The 17,984-nt window shown below is 44.9% G+C and overlaps 1 protein-coding gene across 1 annotated transcript in view; it reads right to left on the bottom strand.

Moving 5' to 3' along the window:
• Positions 1 to 17,984, bottom strand: part of VSIG8 (V-set and immunoglobulin domain containing 8) — an 85,958-nt gene that overhangs the window by 14,987 nt on the left and 52,987 nt on the right. The window contains exons 2-3 of the mRNA XM_068251711.1: positions 9,595 to 9,764; positions 745 to 949 (exon numbers count right to left, since the gene is read on the bottom strand). Of these exons, the coding sequence (XP_068107812.1) occupies positions 745 to 949; positions 9,595 to 9,764 (375 nt within the window). The remainder of the gene's footprint in view (positions 1 to 744; positions 950 to 9,594; positions 9,765 to 17,984) is intronic.

The following is a 17,984-nucleotide window of genomic DNA, read 5'->3' as shown; positions in this document are numbered from 1 at the left end:
CCGCGAGCAGCGGCGAAAGAGGGTCCCCCCAGCCGCCTGAGCCCAGCGTAGCCGGAACAAAAAGTTCCGGCCAGCGCTAAGGGCTGGATCGGAGGCGGCTGACGTCACGACGTCGGCTGACGTCGATGACGTCACTCCGCTCGTCGCTATGGCGACGATATAAGCAAAACAAGGAAGGCCGCTCATTGCGGCCTTCCTTGTTTATTCTGGGCGCCGGAGGCGATCGGAAGATCGCCTCCGGAGCGCCCTCTAGTGGGCTTTCATGCAGCCAACTTTCAGTTGGCTGCATGAAATAGTTTTTTTTTTATTTAAAAAAAACCCTCCCGCAGCCACCCTGGCGATTTAATCAGAACGCCAGGGTGGTTAAAAGGGCATTTATTCCAATCTTAATTACTTGGAAACAGAGCTAGGTTTGCCATTTTGTAAGCAGACCTTTGCTGACTGGAGGAAAAGCATGAAAGACCAGGGCCCATATGCAATTAACTTTTTCTCCTTAGGGTTCTCCTAGGTGATATTTTTAGTATTTACCACTAGTAAGCAACAAAATACTCAAAATAATTTTAATAGTACCTTCTCACTTATTTTTTGGTACTTTTTCAGTATCAAAGTGTTGAAAAGTTATTTTAAATAGAAGATGGAAAATCATCTCCAATGAGAAAATACAGGAGAAAATGTTAATTGCATATGGCCCCAGATATCATCAAGGGCAGGACAGACAGAAAAAAAAGAATGACCAGTGCATACCTTCCACAACTAACGTGACTTTTCTAGAAGCCACTCCAGGGTTCTTTTTTACTTTGCACTGGTAAGTTGCCGAATCTCCGACCTCCAGGTAGTTCACAGAGATGGAGGCATCACCCTTACTGGGATCTGCAGATGAGAATGACATCCGTCTCATGAGGCTTGGGGGGCCTTTTGCAATAACATGGTTGTCCATGTAGGTGAGAATCTGGTGAGGAAAGCAAGGCAGAGGAATTAAATATTTTAGATTTTACAAATTGTTAATGATTACAGGGACACAGGCTGAAAGTATAAATTACTAGTAAGGGAATATTTTCAATGCTGCTAAACACATAAATGCGCCTCTCTTAAGTGCGTGGGAATGGAGTGCAACTCCAGTCACAAAAAACTGTCAGATTACTATCAATGTCCTCACTGGGGAGATCGTGCATCATTTCCTGTCTCAAACATGGCCATGGCCTGGTTGTGAGGAGAATTCATTTGGGACATTAAAAGTAATTAAGGCCTGACAAGTTTCTTCTCCTTTTTTAACCACTTTACCCCCGCCCGTACAAATTTCTCCGTCCCTTATTCCATCCTGTAACCCCCAGGGACGGAGAAATCTGTACTTTCCGCACTCCCGCCGCTGCCCGCGCTCCCGCTCGCTCTAGCGCGCACTCCCGCCGGTAAACACGCCGCCCACCGCTCGCACGGAGATCAATGAACGGAAAAATCCATTCCCGTTCGTTGATCTAAGCCCCGCAATGATCCGCTGCTGCTCCGCTGAGCAGCGCGATCATTGTGGGAAAAAAAAAATCTCAGCCTCCTAGTACTTCCTGCAAGGGTCCGGAAGGACGCTTGCAGGTTGTATTAAACAAAAAGTTACTGTTGCCATCTTGTGGCCAAATAGTGAATTACACCCTAAAGCATTTTTTACATAGAAATAAATTAGTGTTACACAAAAAATTAACTCCTTACCTCCCACACTCCCCAATTTTTTTTTTGTAATTAAAAAAAAATAAAAAAATTTACAATTAAAAAAAATACATAAATAGTTACCTTAGGGACTGAACTTTTTAAATATTTATGTCAAGAGGGTATAACACTGTTACTTTATAAACTATGGGCTTGTAATTAGGGATGGACGCAAAACTCAAAATAATGCACCTTTATTTCCAATTAAAATATTAGCGCCAAACATTGGGATAGGGACATAAATTAAACAGTTTTATAACCGGGACAAATAGGCAAATACATTTAATGGGTTTTAATTACAGTAGTTTTTCCCCTGATGCTGTGCAAAGCATGATGGGATTTCTGATGATTTTGTTCTCGTTGCTTAGCAACTGGAAGGGGTGATCAGGACACAGGACATTTGGAACTGTGTCTCATGCTCCCTGTCACCTCCTTTCAACCAAAAAGATGGCTGCCCTCATGAAATCACAAACATTTTCTGTTCTTTTAAGACAGGGTGGGTAAGAGATTATATTACCTGTCTATTTTAATTAACATAACTAATTTAACTTACTGACAGTCTGTTTGTTTAAAGGGACTCCGAGCAGTGCAGAAACTATGGAAAGATGCATATCATTTTAAAGCTCTCTTTCTCCTCTTTCCAATGATATATAAATCGCCGCCCTACGCCTTTTAGTTTTCGCTATTTTCGCGATTGAAATTGCCGCGGCTGCAATTTCAATCGCGAGAATAGAGAAAACTAAAAGCCGTAGGGCGACGATTTAGGTGTCGCCAGAAAGAGGAGAAAGAGAGCTTTAAAATGATATGCATCTTTCCATAGTTATATTGTATTACACAGGGCGACTTTTTCCTAAAGTCAGCAGCTTCATTCTGCTGAATGGAGCTGCTGACACTGGGGAAAGTGTCGTCCTGTGTAATACAAGTAACTATGGAAAGATGGATATCATTTTAAAGCTCTCTTTCTCCTCTTTCTAGCAACAACTAAATCGTCTTCCTACGCCTTTTAGTTTTCTCTATTTTCGCGATTGAAATCGCGGCCGCGGCAATTTCAATCGCGAAAATAGTGAAAACTAAAAGGCGTAGGGTGGCGGTTTATATATCATTGGAAAGAGGAGAAAGAGAGCTTTAAAATGATATGCATCTTTCCATAGTTTCTGCACTGCTCGGAGTCCCTTTAAGCGGAAGGTCCTCTGTAATGTGGTGTAAAATCCTTCATATCTTGACCTTCATGGGAATTACTAGATACTATCTGTGCCATGTTAAAATATAAAAACAGGTTATAAAAACAGGTAGATGCTGAAGCCAGTGGCGGACACAGGCAGCAGTGGGCCCCTGTGCAAAATATCAATTGTGGGCCCCCCTGACCTGCGGCGCGCGAAAAGCGCGCCGCGGCAAAAAATGGGCGTGGATATAACCTACGACGCGCGAAGCACGCCGCAGCAAAAAATGGGTGTGGATAGAACCTGCGGCGCATAGCGCCGCGGCAAAAAATGGGCGTGGCAATGACCGGATAAGGGCGGAGCTAACTGTAATTTAAAGTGATCCCGGGGTGAGAGTGATATGGAGGCTGCCATATTTATTTCCTTTTAAACAATACTAGTTGCCTGGCGGCCCTGCTGATCTATTTGGCTGCAGTAATAAACTGAATTACACCAGCAACAAGCATGCAGCTTAATCTTCTCAGTTCTGACAATATTGTCAGAAACCCCTGACCTGCTGCATGCTTGTTCAGGGTCTATGGTTGAAAGAATAAGAGGCAGAGGACCAGAACGGCAACCAGGCAACTGGTATTGCTTAAAAGGAGAGAAATATGGCAGCCTCAATATTATTCTCACCTCAGGTTCCCTTGAAAAGTGCAACGCAAAGACAGTGGGCCCAGGTTTTGGTGACCCTTTCCCCAGAAAATTCACATAATTGTGCAGGTTTTCTCATGAAAATACACATAATGTGAGCAGATATGCCCAGAAAATACGTGCAATCATGTCGGCAGATATGCCCAGAAAATACGTGCAATCATGTCGGCAGATATGCCCAGAAAATACGTGCAATCATGTCGGCAGATATGCCCAGAAAATACGTGCAATCATGTCGGCAGATATGCCCAGAAAATACGTGCAATCATGTCGGCAGATATGCCCAGAAAATACGTGCAATCATGTCGGCAGATATGCCCAGAAAATACGTGCAATCATGTCGGCAGATATGCCCAGAAAATACGCGCAATCATGTCGGCAGATATGCCCAGAAAATACGTGCAATCATGTCGGCAGATATGCCCAGAAAATACGTGCAATCATGTCGGCAGATTTGCCCAGAAAACACATGCAATCATGTAGCAAATTTGCCCAGAACATACATGCAATCATGTGGCAGACCTGCCCAGAACATACACGCAATCATGTGGCAGACCTGCCCAGAACATACACCTGCTAAAATAAATAATAAAAAAAACCATTTACTCACCTGCAGCAGCAGACCTCCTGTCCCAGCCTCCATCCAGCGCGCAGCTCCCATGGGTGGTTGGGTGGATAGGTAGCCTGGTGGGTAGGTAGGTAGGCAGCCCTTAGCCGGGTGGGTAAGTAGCCTGGTGGGTGGCTGGGTAGCCGGGTGGGTGGGTAGCCTGGTGGGTAGGTAGCCTGGTGGGTGGGTAGGTGGGTGGTTAGGTAGCTGGGTGGGTGGGTAGGTAGCCTGGTGGGTCTTTAGGTAGGTAGCCTGGTGGGTTGGTAGGTAGCCGGGTGGGTAGGTAGGTAGGTAGCCTGGTGGGTGGGTAGGTAGCCGGGTGGGTGTGTAGGTAGCCGGGTGGGTGGTTAGGTAGCCGGGTAGGTAGCCGGGTGGGTGGTTAGGTAGCCGGGTGAGTGGTTGGGTAGCCGGGTGGGTGGGTAGCCAGGTGGGTAGGTAGCCGGGTGGGTGGGTAGCCAGGTGGGTAGGTAGCCGGGTGGGTAGGTAGCCGGGTGGGTAGGTAGCCGGGTGGGTAGGTAGGTAGCCGGGTGGGTAGGTAGGTAGCCGGCAGGGTGGTTAGGTAGCTGGGTGGGTAGGTAGACGGGTGGGTGGTTAGGTAGCCGGGTGGGTAGGTAGCCGGGTGGGTGGTTAGGTAGCCGGGTGGGTGGGTAGATGTGTGGGTGGTTAGGTAGCCGGGTGGGTAGCCGGGTGGGTGGTTAGGTAGCCGGGTAGGTAGCTGGGTGGGTAGGTAGCCGGGTGGGTGGGTAGGTATCCGGGTGGGTGGGTAGGTAGCCGGCAGGGTGGTTAGGTAGCTGGGTGGGTAGGTAGCCGGGTGGGTAGACGGGTGGGTGGTTAGGTAGCCGGGTGGGTAGGTAGCCGGGTGAGTGCGTAGATGTGTGGGTGGTTAGGTAGCCGGGTGGGTGGGTAGCCGGGTGGGTAGGTAGTCGGGTGGGTGGTTAGGTAGCCGGGTAGGTAGCCGGGTGGGTAGGTAGCCGGGTGGGTGGTTAGGTAGCCGGGTGGGTAGGTAGCCGGGTGGGTGGGTAGGTAGCCGGCAGGGTGGTTAGGTAGCCGGGTAGGTAGCCGGGTGGGTGGGTGGGTAGGTAGCCGGCAGGGTGGTTAGGTAGCCGGGTAGGTAGCCGGGTGGGTGGTTAGGTAGCCGGGTAGGTAGCCGGGTGGGTGTGTGGGTATCCGGGTGGGTAGGTAGCCGGGTGGGTAGGTAGCCGGCAGGGTGGTTAGGTAGCCGGGTAGGTAGCTGGGTGGGTGGTTAGGTAGCTGGGTGGGTGGTTAGGTAGCCGGGTGGGTGTGTGGGTATCCGGGTGGGTAGGTAGCCGGGTGAGTGTGTGGGTATCCGGGTGGGTAGTTAGCCGGGTGGGTAAGGTAGCCGGGTGGATGGGTGTGTAGCTATCCGGGTGGGGGGCCCGACTCCTATCCTCCCTCACTCACCTCGGGGCCCCCCTCCCGGTATGCGCGGCGGCGGGCGGGAGAGCAGAAAATCCAGGAAGTCTCCGCCGGGGCTGCAGCAGACACTAGAGGCTGCTGCCGCTTGGTCTCCCGTGTCTCCAACTTTGTACACTGCTCGCTACTAAACCAGGAAGTAGCGAGCAGTGTACAAAGTTGGAGACACGGGAGACCAAGCGGCAGCAGCCTCTAGTGTCTGCTGCAGCCCCGGCGGAGACTTCCTGGATTTTCTGCTCTCCCGCCGCATCGCATGAGGGGGAGGGGGGGGGCCGATGTGAGGGGGGGGGGCGATGTGAGGGGGGAGGACAGGAGTCGGGGCCCCCCAGGTTAAAATAAAAGGTAAAATTAAAAAAAAAAAACCTGCAATACTTAATGGGCCCCTGAAGCAGCGGAACTTCAGGGGCCCTCGTGCGGCGGCACGGCCTGCACGGCCGTATGTCCGCCACTGGCTGAAGCCTAGAACTCCATGAAAAGCTTCTTCTTCAGCAGCCATTTCACAGGCAAATTTCCACACCATGCACCAGGAAACTCCCAGGAGCCCAACATGGCTCATAGGAGGAACAGGGGCCTCGGCCAACAAAGGAAACTCTCCGGAAAAACTCTCTGAGCAGCAATAAGTAACTGGTCATGTTACTTCAAGCTTTTACTAAATCATAGGCTTATTTTGAATTATTTTGAAGATGCTGGTGAACTGACAAAATACCATGTATGCCTTTGTTTGCCTTTTTCTGGTTAGTGACTTCATGTGGAGCTAAGAATTTTCTTTTTAACCTTTTAATTATTTTATATTTTTGGGTGCCCCTATCACTGTTTCTGTTAAACCTCCTCTGCATCTCCTGGGACCATAGTATTGTCTAACCCAGTAATCTGCAAAGTTGGCTCTCCAGCTGTTAAGGATCTACAAGTCCCACAATGCATTTGCCTTTATGAATCATGACTGTGGCTGTCAGACTCCTGCAATGCATTATGGGACTTGTAGTTCCTTAACAGCTGGAGAGCCAAGTTTGCAGATCACTGGTCTAACCACTTAGATGCTTCAATCCACCATTAAAAAGCTCAGAAATCCCTCCAAGCAATCCTTGGTGCATGAATAATTGTATGCTTGGGGTCTGCTAATATTAAGCAATTACATGATAGCCTTATTATTATTGTGTAATTATATAGTGCTGATATCTTCAGTAACACTGTAAAGAGTACACAGTTATGACTATTACAGTCCCTAAGGCTTGGTTCACATTAAGCTAAAATAGCGGAAGCAATGCTTTCCCGATGAGAGAGTTCACATTGCTATGTTCCGCTCAGTTTTGCTCCCCGCGTTCCGCTCGTTGGAGTGGACGTTCCCATCCTGCACGATCCTTCCGCTCGGCTTCACGGAGCGGAACGCAGCGCAGGAGCGGATGCGTGCCAATTTGAACCCGGCCTAACACAGCTAATTTTAGGGGGAATCGATTAATGCATTGTGTTATTGGGATGTAATAGGAAACTGGAATGCCTGGAGAAAAGCCACACAAACACGGGGACAACATGCAAACTACAGTATATGCAGTTATAGTACACAATGGGCTTGATTCACTAACCGGCGCTAAGTGTTAGCGCCGCAGTAAAAAAGAGTTTTCCAGCGCTAAGCCGGTTAGTGTGCCTTATCTGAGGGTAATGTGCCTTATCTGAGTTAGTGTGCCTTATCTGAACTTAGTGCCCCTTTAGTAGCTTTGTGCACACTAAATAGCTTTGTGCACACTAAATAGCTTTGTGCACACTAAATAGCTTTGTGCACACTAAAAGATGCACAAAGCTACATCGCACACTGCAGATAAGGCACACTAACCTCAGATAAGGTTAGCGCTGTAGTTTGTGCCCACTAAGTGATAAGGCACACTAACCGGCTTAGCGCCGGTTAGTGAATCAAGCCCAATTATTATTCTAATATTCTATTAAAAGAAAAAAAGCAAAGTCCTCCCACCCAGGAGGAGGTATAGGAAAATGCTGCCATGCATGTGGCTGCAGGTCTGTGGGGGACTTATGGTAAAGCCTGGAAGCCCCTTAAAGTGAACCTCCGGACTAAAAATCTACTCAGCAGAATTGAAAAGGCTTGGTGTTTCTTTAAAGGAGTACTATCGATTGAAACGACTTTTTTTTTTAATACTGTATATTAGTGTACACATTACCACTAGTGCTAGGGGCACTTTATTTATTCACCCAGGTCTCTCTCTTGCTATCCCTGCTTAAAAATTCATTTCTCACACAGCTCATAGTAGTTTGGGTCACCCTGAGCTGCTTGGTTACTCTGTCACACAGCTCACAAATATATTTCACTGTGTCACTCACAGCATGCAGGAGACATGAGGAGAAATAGGCTGATCTGAGGTGGTAACAGGTAACTAAATGAGCTGGAATATAACTAGCTATAAACAATAGTCTGTGTTTACACTCAGTCTGGCTGCCTGCTTGTGGTGATTCACTCCAGGCTGCATCCACTTTACAAGCTGCTGAGAGGGGCAGACCACTGTTTACAATTAGCATTATTAGTATCTTTATCAGTCAAGAGAAGCAAAGATAATAAACACACATTGCTAGAATCTTTAACCCCTTACCACCATATCAATAAGATTCTTTCAGCAAGGTGATAATTAAACTATAAACTGAGGAGTTGATAGCAACTCCCCTGTGCAGACATGGGCTTAGCCCTCTGGGAGCCCTCAGCATATAGATACATTTGTATCAAACACTGACGGCCAAAACTGACGGAGGATTTTACAGCTGAGAGGAACAGCTGTGTGAGGAATCAAATTGCTCCTAGTACTTGTCCTAATGTGTGCTACAACATACAGCATTTAAAAATAAATGCATACATCGATAGTATTCCTTTAACAGTTCCACAGCATCAGAACTTTGTTTTTCTTACTAAAGCATCATTTTTAGCTGCATTTTTAGCTAAGCTCCACCCATCAAAGAAAACTGCCCTGGCTTTTTTTCTCCTGATGCTGTGCAAAGCATGAAGGTATTTCCTATGTTGTTATTCACATTGCCTAGCAACTGGGAGGGGGGATCAGCACAAAGGACAGTTGGAATTGTGTCTCATGCTCCCTGTCACCTCCTTTCAATTAAAAAGATGGCTGCCCTCATGAAATCAAACATTTGCCTATTATTTTAAAACAGGGTGGGTAAGAGATTATATTACCTATCTATTTTAATTAACATAACTAATGTAACTTAATGACAGTATGTTTGTTTAGGCTGAAGTTCCTCTTTACATTTTTACATAATCTCCATGTCTGTCCCTTCTTAGATATCCCATCTCCCTAATAAACTGTGATTCAAGTTCAAAATTATTGCACTAAAGGTAGCTATACATCTAGCGATGATGGGCAGAAAGACACATTTCTCTCTAATCAAATCTGATTAGAGAGAGATCTGCCAGCTGCCCATACATCACAAGCCGGCTCTAGATCAACTTCATGCTGAAATTGTTCAGGAATCAGCCTTGAGAAGCCGCATCTGCCACCTCTCCTGCCTGATGCCGTCCCCTCTAATATTAAATGTGCCCCCACCCCCCGGTGCCTGGTGCACTATACTTTATCTGGGTCCGGGCTCCATCCTCCATCCACACACTCGCCCCACATGGTTAATATTAGGCATATAGATGGGTTTGCTTTAAGAGGGGGGTTAGGATTAGGCATCAGGCAAGACAATATAAGTATATTGGTAATAGAACATTACCAATATTCCAACTACAGTATCAGCAACAACCGACAACCAAATTAATATGCACCTCTATTAAATGTACTCGCTTTAACACACTCCCTAACCATCTAATTATCATCTTTTCTGTAATGTAAAACAACCTTCCTATTGTGCCTGCTGGGACATGCAAAGGCACTGTTTATGTTTTAAGAACTTCCTATTTTAGTACCTTCGATAAATCAAATTATTTTGACAAATAAATAGCACTGCTATACTTTTGAAAAATGATCAGGCTGAGAACATCATAATATAGATACCCACCACTGTGTCCAGACCAGTGCTGTCTGGGTTCATTTTTGCCCATTCGATGTCCAGATTTCCTGACTCAGACGGATCCACGGTGTAGGTACAGCCAAGGTTCACTGTACCCCCCTTGGCTTGTGTAATTGTCTCCGTGCTTGGTTCTTCGATTGTAATAGCAGTGAGCCATGCTGCAAAAGAGAACAAATGCATTAATTAAGATCATATGAAACTATAAAAAACAACCCAAAATAAAACAACATAATTTATGGCTCACTGTTAGGAAAAATAGTTAAAGGGACTCCGAGCAGTGCAGAAACTATGGAAAGATGCATATCATTTTAAAGCTCTCTTTCTCCTCTTCTCAATGATATATAAACCGCCACCCTAAGCCTTTTATTTTAAATTGCCGCGGCCGCGATTTCGATCACGAAAATAGAGAAAACTAAAAGGCGTAGGGCGATTTAGGGGTCGTCAGAAAGAGGAGAAAGAGAGCTTTAAAATGATATCCATCTTTCCATAGTTACATTGTATTACACAGGGTGACTTTTTCTCAAAGTCATTTTAAAGCTCTCTTTCTCCTCTTTCTGACGACCCCTAAATCGCCGCCCTACGCCTTTTAAGTTTTCTCTATTTTCGCGATCGAAATCGCAGCCGCGGCAATTTCAATTGCGAAAATAGCGAAAACTAAAAGGCGTAGGGCGGCGATTTATATATCATTGGAAAGAGGAGAAAGAGAGCTTTAAAATGTTATGCATCTTTCCATAGATTCTGCACTGCTCGGAGTCCCTTTAATATAGTTTTTCTGAAATTTGTGAAGGATGGCTTAATCTAAAAGTGATATTTGAATTAGTGATGGAGTCTGGTATCTTGCATTGCCTGTTTGTTTATCCATTGTGACCTCCGCAGATGATCTATCGCTTTTCCTACAAACTTTGATGATTCACACCATAAAGTGCTAGCTATGACAACTGCTTACCCAATTTAATGTCTTGCACCAATCTTTGCCGGTCAAGGCTTTTGCATGCTAATTTCAAAACCCTTTGAAAGATATCCTTGTCTCCCCGTCATGTAACTGAGCTTATGTCTGATGAATGGCTGATGATGGGAAAAGGGCCTACAACACAAAGCAGGAAGCAATGTGCAGGTTGGACCTGTAGCAGTTGTGCAGGATATAACTGGTAAACTAATCTCATGGGCAGAACTTTTTAGTGCCAGTTGTTTATTCAGCATTTTTAGGAGCTTTTAAGTTCACATTAAATTAGGAACAATGGAAAGGAACTGAAATTCATTATGGCTGTTACAGATGGTTACATCTATATGTTCTCAAAATGTAAGAACTTCCCACAGCAAAGATAACAATTGGCTCAATTAATCGCTTTTAAATAATCAAAAGGTAGTTGCATGCAAACACTATACAAACACTGGAAATATTGTGGATAATAGTTAATAAGTTTATAGCACTCTTTCCTTGCAGCTTAAGGGTAATGAGTTCAATACCTACCTGGGGCAATATCTACATGGATTTTATATACTCTTCTTGTATTTGCATACGTTTTCACCCATGTTCCAAAAAAAAATAAATCCTGTTATTTGGCTCCCCTTACCCTTAACCCCAAAATGGGCCAAGAAAGTTGCAATTAACAATAGCTATAGTAGTCACAGTGACTGCTATGGGGCCCTGTAGTGGCAGGAGGAGAAGGAGGAGAAGCAGGTGGTCCTTAATATGTTCACTACCACCTCATTAATTTCTGTGTTCCTTCACTCTGTGACTTTACAGCTCTGTATCCGTGTTCGGTATGCACTGTAATTTGCATGTAAGTGGACATGGTCATGTCTACTCATCTCCATAGGAAAGGGGAAGAAGTCATTGCTCATGTGTGATTAGGTCAAAATTTTACTGTGCGACACCATGATTTTAAGTTGCACCACTGGTGTTAGGAACATTAAACTTTAATGTTCTATGCAAAATACAATGGAAAGTGTAAGCTTAAAGGTATTAAAATAAACCAACCCCACACAGCTCCTGATCATAACTGCATATAATAGAATCTATAATTCAATTATTTTTTTATTACATTTCTTTAACATTTTACCATATAGGAGATTTGAGCGTCCAGTGAACTAGTCAGGCACAATTGCAAATGGTTGACCTGACCAGTTGAACTACCCATTGAGACTGAAGATTGAAGATTAAATGGTAGCAAGACAGCTCATAAGATGATGTTATTATGTTGCAGTTTAAAATCACCAGAAAACACAACTGCTTACTTACTAGCTGTTGACACCATAACCTACACTCCACATTAACAACATGGTCACAAACACACGTTCACGTTAATAACATGGTTATTTCCTCCAAGATAGAAGAATAAAGAATCTAGGTGCTGACCAAATAAAAGAACTATAAAGCCAGACACCATGATCCCCAGATAACCATGTATTCCCCAAATATCAATATTAGACAGCCATTACTCCCCAAGATATCAAGGGAACAGCAATGTGTGACCCCCAAACATTAGTGCTTTTTGCAATGTGCGTCCCTCAGATAGTACTATTTAATGGCCACCTTTCAGATAGTAGTTTCAGTTAGGGCTCCTCAGATAGGCGTATTAAGTGGATTACTTAATACGCCTATCTGAGGAGTCCTTTAGATAGCAGTAGAGCCCATCCAGTAATAATATTAAGTGACACCCCCCAATGGCCCCTTTCTCTTTACATGCCACCCCTGTTCCTACACTGCTGGTAACAGGGGTAGAATAGTGTGATAGGCCAATTAGTAAATACATGAACATGATGACTGTGCATTTGCTGGCACAATGACATGTGATAAGGCTTGTGATGCTTGCCATCTATATACAGTATCTCACAAAGGTGAGTACGCCTCTCACATTTTTGTAAATATTTTATTATAAATATTCAAGGGACAACACTGAAAAAATGACAATTTGATGCAGTGTCAGTGTACAGGTGGTATATAATAGGGTAAATTTGCTGTCCCATCAATTCAACATGCAGCCATTAATTAAACCGCTGGCAACAAAAGTGAGTATACCCCTAAGTGAAGAATGTCAAAATTATGTCCAATTAGACATTTTCCCTCCTCTGTGTCATGTTAATCATTAATGTTACAAGGTTTCAGGTGTGACTAGGCAGCAGGTGTGTTAAACTTGGTGTTATCGCTCTCACACTCTCACCTGCTGGTCACTAAAAGTTCACCATAGCACCTCTAAGTGGAGAACTCCCTGAGGATCTTCTTAAAAAACAATTGTTGCTCCACATAAAGATGGCCTGGACTATAAGAAGATCCCAAACCCTGAAAATGAGCTGCAGCACAGTGGGCAAGACCCCACAGTGGTTTAACAGGACAGGTTCAACTCAGAACAGGCCTTGATATGGTCAGCCAAGGAGTTGATGTGCTCAGCATCATAAGCAGAGGTTGTCTTTTGCAAATATATGTATGGGTGCTGGCAGCATTAGTGCAGAGGCTGAAAGGGTGGTGGGTCATCCTGTCAGTGCTCAGACCATATACCACACACTGCATCAAATTGTTCTGCTTGACCGGATGGAAGCCTCTTCTAAAGATGATGCACAAAAAAAGCCATAGATTACTGGAACTGTGCCCTGTGGTCTGGTGAGATCAAGATAAACTTATTTGGTTCAGATGGTGTCAAGCACAAATGGCAGCAACCAGGTATGGAGTACAATGACAAGTGCCTCTTGCCTACAGTCAAGCATAGCAGTGGGAGTGTCGTGGTTTGGGGCTGCGTGAGTGCTGATGGCACTGGGAAGCTACAGTCCATTGAGGGAAGCATGAATACCAACATGTACTGTGGTATATTAAAGCAGAGCAGATCCCCTCTCTTCAGAAACTGGACCGTAGGGCAGTATTCTAACAGATTGTAAGCATTTGACAGCAGGGCCGGGCCGAGGTAGAGGCGAGAGAGGCGCCAGCCTCAGGGCGCAGTGTAGGAGGGGGCGCACAACTCACTCAGCTATCATTCCCTTATTGTGTTTGAAGCAGAGAGACATAAGAAAAGGGGATACATGGCAATGACTGCAAGCAAGATAACTAGAGATTAAGGTGTTGGGGGTGGGGGTTTCGGAAGCGCCTATTAGTTTAATAGTAAGCAGTGTGTAACGGCTGGGGTGGGAGGGATGGAGGGGCGCACTTTGGTGTCTCAGCCTTGGGTGCTGGAGGACCTTGCCCCGGCTATGTTGGACAGGGTCCCCCCCCCCCCCCCTCCCCCTCTTAGTGTTTCCTTCTTGATCTTGCAATCTCACCAATTACACCCTTCCCATGGTCTAACTTGGACTTGAATTGCTAGGTCGCTGTTAAATCGCATGATCGTGCATCTTGTCCTGTTTGCACGTATAATAACCTTGTGCTATGTTGTATAACCATGTGCCACCTCTCTGTCTTTCACCCCATGTTTACATTGTATGTATCCCTATTTATTGTCTAGCCCCACATAATATGTTGGCACTTTATAAATACAATAAATATAAATAATAATAATGATAACAACCCTAATAACACTTCCAAGACAACCACTGCCACTGCCTTGCTAAAGAAGCTGAGGGTAAAGGTGCTAGTCTGCCCAAGCATGTCTCCAGATCTCAACCATATTGAGCAGTGATGCTCAAATCCAATCCGATTTCCCCCCCCCCCTCCCCCGCACAGCTGTACTGGGAGATATCCGGATAGCAACTATCTGGGTATGTCCCGGATCGGATTTGAGCATCCCTGCTATTGAGGATCTGTGAGGCATCCTCAACGGAAGGTAGAGGAGGATTCCAGTGGCAACCTGTGAAGCACTAGTGAACTCCATGCCCAAGAGTGTTAAGGCAGTGATGGAAATTAATGGTGGGCACACAAAATATTGACACTTTGTGCAGAATTTTGACATTTTTCATGTTTTTTTGCCAGTGGTTTAGACATTGATGACTGTGTGCTCAATTATTATGATGGGGCAGCAAACTGACACTGCTATACAAGCTGTACACTACTACTTTACATTGTATCCAAGTGCCCTATCTTTAAGGTGACCACTAACAGTCCAATCTTTTTCATCCAATCTTACCATTTCTATGTGATATAAGGAAACTGCATATAGTGTCCATTCAATATATTCATTCAGTTTACCCTTCTACTACATAGATTTGTTAAGATTGGATCAAAAAGATTGGATATTAGTGGCCACCATAATAAGTGTTGTCACATGAAAAGATATAATAAAATCTTTACAAACAAATGAGAGGTGTACTCACTCTTTTGTGTATATTGGCAAATGTATATTAAAGTGAACCTCCAGACTAAAAATCGACTCAGCAGCAATGACAAGGCTTGGTGTTTCTTTAACAGTCTCACAGCATCAGAACTTTGTTTCTCTTATACAAGTCTCATTTTTAGCTGCACAGAAAAAAACTGCCCGGGCATTTTTCCCCTGATGCTGTGCAAAGCATGATGGGATTTCTGATGTTGTTGTTCTCGTTCTGCTGTTTTGGTGCAATTTTTTTTTTTTTACATTTTTAATTTGAGATTTGAAGCCTAGCGTGTGCAGCTGGGAGGGGTAATCAGGACACAGGATAGTTGGAACTGTGTCTCCTGCTCCCTGTCACTTCCTTTCAACCAAAAAGATGGCTGCCCCCATGACAAAGATGGCAGCCCCCATGAATCACAAACATTTGCCTGTTCTTTTAAAGCAGGGTGGGTAAAAGATTATATTACCTATCTATTCTAATTAACATAACTAATGTAACTTAATGACAGTATGTTTGTTTAGGCTGAAGTTCCCCTTTAAAGTCATGATTGGTTTTGTTAAGATTTTAATTCCAACTTTTCTTCATCTCTATGTTTTGTATGAAAATATTTCTATGACTGGATTCACATTTCTGTGTTCTGCAGTACTGAGCAGGAATGTCACCACAGACCACTCACGTTTCAGCCTGACAGAACCGGAAAATCAGACTTTAATTTCCAGAAGCACACACCCTCCAGTGTCAGCGATACTCTGATCAGCTGGGCGAAAACACAGTGAGGGAGGAGCTTGAACAACACCTCATACAAAATACCAGTTTCTATGGGCTGGGACATCACTTGCAGGCAAACTACATAGCTCACACATAAAGCAGGAGAGAGACTACGATCTTGACCTTAATTTAAAATTAAAGCATATACTGTACATAAAAGTACATTTAAATTCCCCCTACAGGATGTGTCTTTTTAGCAGGCAATGCATTTTCTTATTGTAAAGAGTATTTATAAAATACTTTTTGACAATGTATTGAAGCACACATACATTGCTTATATGGTGTTTATGAAGTTTTGTAGACGCCTAAAGCACCTTCAATTATTTACATGCAGCAGGATGCACAGCAACCCCATTTGTATACACAACAAGTCACTGCCTGCACTGCCACCCTGCCACAATCTGATCTTATTAAATAACCACTATCACAAAAACTGTAAAATTAAAAATGCATGTGTACACATACTCATAAAAAGTACATCTGTAGATGCAGTAGTGAGCAATGGTGCTATTTTTGCAGATGATACAAAATTGTGCAGAATCATCAACTCTCAGGAAGATAGTGTCATATTGCAACAGGATCTGGATAGGATGGCTATATGGGCACATACATGGCAGATGAAATTCAATGTTGAAAAACGTAAAGTCATGCATTTTGGTCGTACCAATGGTCTAGCACCATACAAAATAAATGGGATACAGTTGGGGACATCAGACTTGGAGAAGGACTTAGGAGTACTCATCGACAACAAATTAAATAATCGTACTTAATGCCAAGCCACTGCAGCTAAAGCTAATAAAATTTTGGGATGCATTAAAAGGGAGATAAAAACTCGAGATGCTAGCATAATGTTGCCCCTGTTTAACCCCCTTGGCGGTATGAAACATTCCGCCAGGGGGCAGCGCAGCAGTTTTTTTTTATTTTTTATTTTTTTAAATCATGTAGCGAGCCCAGGGCTCGCTACATGATAGCCGCTGCTCAGCGGCATCCCCCCGCCCGCTTCGATCGCCTTCGGCGATCTCCGATCAGGAAATCCCGTTCAAAGAACGGGATTTCCTGGAGGGCTTCCCCCGTCGCCATGGCGACGGGGCAGGATGACGTCACCGACGTCAGCGACGTCGGGACGTCATTGGGACTCCAGATCCACCCCTCGGCGCTGCCTGGCACTGATTGGCCAGGCAACGCACGGGGTCTGGGGGGGGGGGGCCGCACGCCGCAACGAATAGCGGCGATCGGGCGCACGGCGGCGGCGATCGGGGTGCTGGCGCAGCTAGCAAAGTGCTAGCTGCGTCCAGCAAAAAAAAATTATTTAAATCGGCCCAGCAGGGCCTGAGTAGCACCCTCCGGCGGCTTACCCCGTGTCACACACGGGGTTACCGCTAAGGAGGTTAATTCTCTGGTAAGGCCACATCTGGAATATGGAATTCAGTTCTGGGCACCACATTACAAAACAGATATTGCAGTTTTAGAGCAGGTGCATAGACGAGCAACAAAATTGATACGTGGGATGGAAGGTCTCACTTACCAAGAAAGGTTAGATAAACTGGGTTTATTTAGTCTAGAGAAAAGACGCCTTAGAGGGGATCTAATTAACAAGTATAAATACATCAGAGGGCAATATAATAGCTTGGTGGATGAGCTTTTTGTCCCTAGGCCTTCTCAAAGGACTAGAGGACATGATCTGTGCATGGAGGAAAAACGTTTTAGCCATTTATTTAGGAAAGGGTTCTTTACAGTAAGAGTGATTAAGATGTGAAATGCATTGCCACAGGAAGTCGTTATGGCAAACTCTATACCTGCATTTAAATGGGGCTTAGATGCTTTCCTTGCGTTGAAAGACATCCATGGCTACAATTACTAGGTAATGCCTAATGATGTTGATCCAGGGATTTTATCTGATTGCTGTAACGATTGCAGGATTTATTTCCGTGGTCAGCGCTGACACTGCGGAAATCCTCCACAAGCGTGTAATTAGAGAGAACCCAGCTATGGTGCTATGCACCTGTAGAGGGAGATTCCCACCGGCAGATGGAGCTGTGGAGTGCAGACGAGCACAGCCTCTGCACGGCCACAGATGCCAGTTGGGAATTGTACGAGTTAAAGCAATGCAGGGCAAGATAGCCTTTAAAGAGAGAGAACACAGAGACAGAATGTATATGTGTCCACCAATCTAGTCGCCACCCAGCGACGGTGAACACACAACCACAGAACCGAAGTGGGAACGCAATCGCAAGAGTGGCGATTGTCAAAAGTGACACAAGACCGAATCAAAGAGCATAGAGGCAGAATGTATGTGTGTCCAGTAATCTAGTCGCCACCCAGCGACGGTGAACACACAACAACAGAACCGAAGTGGGAGCGCAATCGCAAGAGTGGCG

Source organism: Hyperolius riggenbachi, chromosome 9 (genome assembly GCF_040937935.1).
Source record: "Hyperolius riggenbachi isolate aHypRig1 chromosome 9, aHypRig1.pri, whole genome shotgun sequence".
NCBI classification, from domain to species: Eukaryota; Metazoa; Chordata; class Amphibia; order Anura; family Hyperoliidae; genus Hyperolius; species Hyperolius riggenbachi.
Note: the sequence above shows the minus strand (reverse complement) of the source record. Positions and strands in the feature narration are given on the sequence as shown.